General features: G+C 40.8%; 1 protein-coding gene across 1 annotated transcript; it reads right to left on the bottom strand.

The window, feature by feature from the left end:
- Window positions 1-2,578, bottom strand: LOC147021178 (uncharacterized). The gene has a single exon (XM_085893735.1). The coding sequence runs from the start codon at window positions 2,032-2,034 to the stop codon at window positions 454-456; it is 1,581 nt and encodes a 526-aa protein (XP_085749861.1). The 5' UTR covers window positions 2,035-2,578; the 3' UTR covers window positions 1-453.
- Window positions 2,579-6,227: the final 3,649 nt, after the last annotated feature.

Raw genomic sequence — 6,227 nt, 5'->3', positions numbered from 1 at the left:
GATCCTGCATACAATATGGCTTCTGCTGTTGCTGCCATCATCAGGATGAGGCTTCTGTTCCCAAGCCAGCCAATGAACAATGTAAGATGGTGATAGATTGATTTTCACCAACACGATCCCACCATGGTTTTCCTCAACTTTGCTTCCTTCACTATGAAAGTTCAGGTTCCTGTCCTCATGAAATGCAAGATGTCTGAAAGGATTGAACTCCCTGTCCATGACTTACGATCAGAAGATGTTTCAGTGATTGCTCCAATATGATCTCAGGTACATTCACGTGTTTGAAAGAGACCCTGCGTCAAAGTGAATTTGTTTCAATGGAATATTCTCCTGAAATATTTTTTAATGTTTTTTTTTTTCCTGAAATGATTTTTTTGTGTTTTTTTTTTCCCCTTAAATGTGTGTCATGTGAGGAGTCTGTTATAGGAGATGGGAGATGAGGAGGGAAGGTCGTTATTTATGGAGATGAGGCTTGCCCTTGGGATTCTTCAGGAGGACTACTTTGTCCCCTTTGATGGTATATCTCCCGTTTGGGTCACTTTCCCTCTTTTTATCAAGATCACTCAGCAGCATCTCTTGTTTTCCTCTTTGGAGCTGAGTGTAATCCGGAGTGATAAAAATGTTTTTTGTCCAGAGAGAGGGATCAGTTAAATTGCGAACCTTCTTGTTATTGGTGAGAACAAGATTCCGATCCGACTCACAACTGAACACAACTTTCATTGGTCTGAATCTGTTCTCAATGTACCGTCCAACACGGAAAGTGGTTAGGGGCTCTATGTTCAGGTTCATGGCTTTAATTAATTTTGTCACAACCTCCTTGTCATGTTCCCCTTGTCCCTCCTTCACTCCACGGAACATGAGGTTATTTTTACGCCTTTCTATCTCCGCTGGTTCATCATTGACAAGCTTGGACTGAGACGAATGGTGAGGCTTACGTTCGGCCGGCAGATGATCAACATCAGGCTGTTTCACTTGTTGTTTCCTGCCTTCACAGAGAGGCTTCGGTTGGCGTTGAAGAACAACACTGTACTGTTGTCGCTGCTCCCGCCCTTCATCACTTTGAGGCTTTGGTTCAGGTGGGAGCAAATCAACATCCTGCTGTTTCAGTTGTTGCTTCTGGAGCCCATCATCAGTTATTAGAATCACTTCTTCCTCAACTCCTTCCTCAGTAAGTTTTCCTGCTTTTTGCAATTTGGTTTCTCTCTCCAAGACCTCTTGCTCCCTCAACTCCACATGACGTTTCTTCTCTCTTATCTGTTGTTCTCTTTCCATGAGAATCAACTCTCTTGTTTTCCAGGCAACTTCACATTGCTCTCTGTGTTCTTGTTCCTTTTTCTCTCTCAGACGAGACTCTCCCTCCGATTTATTCAGATTACATTGTCGATTATGAAGATCCTCTCCCTTTTGGTGGATATGGAGCTGCTGTTTCTTGAGCTCTTCATCTTTCCCATTAATGGAGGCATCAAACACCCCCTGTCGCTCCCGCTCCCATTCCTGATATTTCTGCAATTCTTTCTCCCGTTGATGAACATGTTGCTTCCAGTTTTTAACCTCCAACATTCTCTTTTCTATATCAAGCATTTTCTTCTTACGTTCTGTGTTTTTACGCTTTTCCCAGATCCAAACTTCAAATTTCTCATCCTCAAAATCCTTTTCCCAGTTTCCTCGTCTGGATTCCTCCTTCTCCCATGTCTTTAACTCTTCTTGTTTCTTCCTCTCCTGTTCATTTATTTTCTTCTGCTCTGCTTCCTTTTTCTCTCTCTGCTGTTCCTCCTCTCGTTTCCTCCGTTCATCTTCCTCCTTTAACCACAATTCTTTGTTCAATTTCCTTTGCGCGTCCATTTCCATTAACTCACGTTCTCTGTCCTGAACAAACTTCTCTCTTTGAATGAGATCTCCTTTTTTTTGGAGCAACATCTTTTCTTTTTCCTGAAGTTGTTCTTTCAGTGCTTGTAAAACTTTATTTTGATCCTCTTGATAATGTTCTTCCTCTTGTTCTTCATTTCCGACGTTCTGTTTCACTGTGAACACCATTTTTTCCTTCACATCATGATCCTCCGTTCCCTCCACTTTCTGCGTTTGAAAGAGTTTGTTTTCCTGAACATTATTTCCCAATGGTGGCTCATCTTTCAGTTGTTGTCTCTGTTTGTTTTTACATCCACATTTCACACTGCAAGAGAAAAACACATTCTCAGTTCAAGGTAAAATGAAGTATTCCATCACCTGTAAAGTGTTGAATATGTGGTTTTGTTAAACAATGGTTTTGTTCCACGAATGTTACAATGCTGCAGGATCCGGAATATCGAGCTTGCAGATGTAACTTAAGCAAGGTCCAAATGATCGGTGAGGAACGATGAATCACACTTGATTATTTAAATAATTTAATGTAATGTTGGAGGATGTTGTGAACTTTTGTGTTTTTTTTTATGAAGAAGGAAATCATGTGACTTTTTGAAAATTATATCTCACTTCACTGGAATTCGTGCACTCACTTCACTGGAATTCGTGCACTCACTTCACTGGAAACATTTTTTCATGACGTCATTTGGAGGCCATCTTGGATTAAAAAATATCCTTCATCTCAGAAGAACGAACAACTATTCCTTGGAAATCAACACTTAATAGGGGAGTTTCACTTTATATTCACAAGTGTTCAATAATAAACCTTTTAATAAATTATCTGTGCTAATGCCTGGCTTGATTCCCGCAAACAAAATTCAACAGCTTGCCTAGTTTCGAAGATATTGGTATCGGCGATTTCCATTAGCGGCGATATTATGACCTCAACTTTTGTTCTCGGAAGAATTTCCAAAATCAGAGATGGTTACTGCCTGTGTGTGGCCTTTCTGCAGAAACCTGGCAAGTTTCACAAAGATCTGATGAAAATTCTGGGTTGTGAAAGAAAAAATAACAAAAAATAGGAATGACGTCATAAAAATTGATATGACATCATAGTGCTGTATCATATGTGCTGTAATTGATCTCAGCTCATGCCCTGTTCGATTCCAGCAAACAGAATTCAAAAAGCTTGCCTAGTTTGAGATAATTTTTTCGGCGATTTCCATTAGTGGAGATATTTTAATGTCATAATTTTTTTTTTCTCGGAGGAATTTACAAAATCGGAGATGGTTACTGTCTGCGCAGGTATTGTGACATGTATACGTCAAGTTTCAGGAAGTTTCGATGAAAACTGTGGAATGAAACAAGTTTCACAAAGATCTGATGAAAACTCTGCGTTGTGAAACAAAAAATATCAAAAAATAGGAATGACGTCATAAAATTGATAATTCATAAAATTGAAGTGATGTCTCATATATGCGGTCATTAATCTCTGCTGAAACCCTGTTCGATTCCCGCAAACAGAATTCAAAAAGCTTGCCGAGTTTTGGAGATAATTTTTTGGGCGATATCCATTAGCGGAGATATTTTGACGCCATAACTTTTTTTTCTAGGAGGAAATTCAAAATCGGAGATTTTTACATGTATATGCCAAGTTCCAGGAGGTTTCGATGAAAACTGTCGGCTGTGAAACAAAAAAGTCCACAAGAACAACAACGTGAGTAAGACTTGGAGATCCTCCCCGAATTGCAGGCCATCGCACACGCATAATTCCATGACGCGGTGGATCACTAATGGACCGTGAACGCCAATAACTCAACCACGTGACCTCGGGTCCTCTGTCGAGTTTACCCAGTTACCAAGAAAAATAACCACGTGATCTAATTACCAGGGGACCCTGTTAAAGTGATTTGATTTTGGTGAAGATCTGAATCCAGAACTGGATATGAGAATTATTTACTTTTTAAAGCGATTCATCACCTTTAGTTATTGGTGCTAAAAACGATATATAGCACGAAATCTCAAAAATGTGTTGGACCCAATATGTTCTCATGGATCAGGCATTACGTGGTGGAGGTATGCGCTCTACCGAGTGTCCGAGTTTAATACTGTGATTGCCTTCATCAGTGTTTTCATGAATTACAAGACAGACTGAGCTGAAACTTTCACAGCTTATTTTTTGATACACGGGTTATTTAATACACAAGTATAATTGTAAACAGCTCGCCAAAGGTGTCCCCTCCGTTTAAAATGAGCTTTGTTCCACACGATTTCACGAAGACAGCCATGTTGAAGTCGAAGGTGATTATAAATCTTTACTGCCAGTAAATCTACATTTATATTTTGAACCTCTAGCAGTACAAATGTTGGTATTTACACCAAATTTATCTTTGATTTTATACAGCATCGGTGGGCTTCTTCATGGCAGCCATTTTGAAATCCAAGATGGCCACAAAAACGGTGGATGAAAAAAATGTTACCCATGGATTTTGGACACCTAGTTATCTCCTCGAGTCAATAAAACAACAAATTCTATCTTCAACAACAAAAAAATGCTCGTCCTTATAATCCCACAAGACATGGAGCACGATAAACTCGTTTCAAATCTCTGAGCCATCTTGTCCCCTTGGATGAAGATATAAATATTGATGAAAAGTCATTTGTGTTCTTTACCAGTGAATGCAGCGCTTTCTCCTGAACCTCGTCTTGTTGAACCAACGAGATGGATTAAACACAATCACACCGACAAACACAAGGGAGGCAATCACGACGAACACGACATCACGACCCAGGGACATCCCTCCATCCTCAACAGCATCGTTCTGGAAAACCTGTAGAAATAGACAAGGCCAGGGGAAGAAACATGTTTATTTCATTTATAATTAAACTAAACAATGTTTTTACAATTACTTTACAAAATCAAAAAGTTTGTGACAAAATAACATGTTCTTGATAATTTTAGAGAACAAACACAATGGTTCATGGAATGTTCGAGAGTTTATCTTTTGTACCACGCTTGTTAAGGACAGGTTTGTAAGAGGGTTTGGGAAGTAATTTGTGATTTGTTCAGAATGCTGGCGACAGCTCGCCTTCCCTTTACAAAAAACACCGTGGGATCTTTAACATCCAATATAAATGAGGGTTGGGAGATGAATCCTTCATGTTTAATGTTCCTCCAGTGGTTGTAACACACATGACACGTGAAACACCAGGGTGGCAGTTTATGGAGGGATCGAGATTTGAACCCAGGATCAGAGGTGAAGGTGTAAACTGTGAAACTCCACCAGCCCTGAGATGGATCTTCTGGCGATCAATTTCCACTGCACACGGAGTGCAATGTGTGGTACCAGATACACTCAAGGTATACCGTGAAGATTCCTCCATCGACACGAACATGGAGAAGATTTTACCTTGAAGGGACAAATTCCAAGTTTACTTGGTGGGGAAAGTTCACCTGCAGTTTCCAACCAAAGATAAACTCTCTTCATGTTCCTCATCACATCGTCAAGGGAAAGATGTATCACAATAATTTAAAGCACAAACAAGGAAGATTAAATATGGGATTTTAACTGTGTACCAACACTCACTGACCTCCTCCTTGTTCAAGGAGACTCCTGGAATCTTTGATTCTCCACAAAAAAGTGTCGTCAGACAAGACAGCCGACTTATGAAAGCCGAGGAATGAAAAATGGCGAAGCAGTGGGACCTGATGGGATACCATTGTAAGGATGGACCTGCCTTGGTGAATATGGGGTTCAGGTGTTCAATAAACCATTGAACTGGGTTATGATGAGTGAGGACATTCCAAGGACATGGAGGGGAAACATTCAGGGATCATTATTTAATATTCCACTCTCCAGATGTGGATGTTTTAGATGAACCTTGAAGTTGGGAACATGGAATGTTTGTAAATGGTTTCTGGTCATTCAAGGATTCCTGAATGAGAAATTGTATGATGACCCTCAGTCATCATTTAACATTGATTATATACACACATTTTAAAAACACCGGATTTGAGTCCAAAACGTCTCCTATTCAGGGGGTGTTTTGGGTGTGTACAAGAAACATGGTGGTATGGTGTGTACATGAAACATGGTGGTACGGTGTGCACATGAAACATGGTGGTACGGTGTGTACATGAAACATGGTGGTACGGTGTGCACATGAAACATGGTGGTACAGTGTGCTGTGTGTGTGATCCAATCCCACAGCGGACTCGATGGTTCGGCGTCATCAAGCTCCATCACAGAGGTCCAACTTGTTGAAGCTCCACACCTCCTCCCCCACTCACCCCCACTCCACCTCCTCCCCCACTCACCCCCTCTCCCCCACATCCCCAGCCTCTGCCCCACATCCTCACCGCCTTCCCCCCCAAACCCCCACCCCAA

Source organism: Eptatretus burgeri, chromosome 8 (genome assembly GCF_056783735.1).
Source record: "Eptatretus burgeri isolate ZD-2024b chromosome 8, Ebu_testis_v1, whole genome shotgun sequence".
Classification (NCBI taxonomy): domain Eukaryota; kingdom Metazoa; phylum Chordata; class Myxini; order Myxiniformes; family Myxinidae; genus Eptatretus; species Eptatretus burgeri.
Note: the sequence above shows the minus strand (reverse complement) of the source record. Positions and strands in the feature narration are given on the sequence as shown.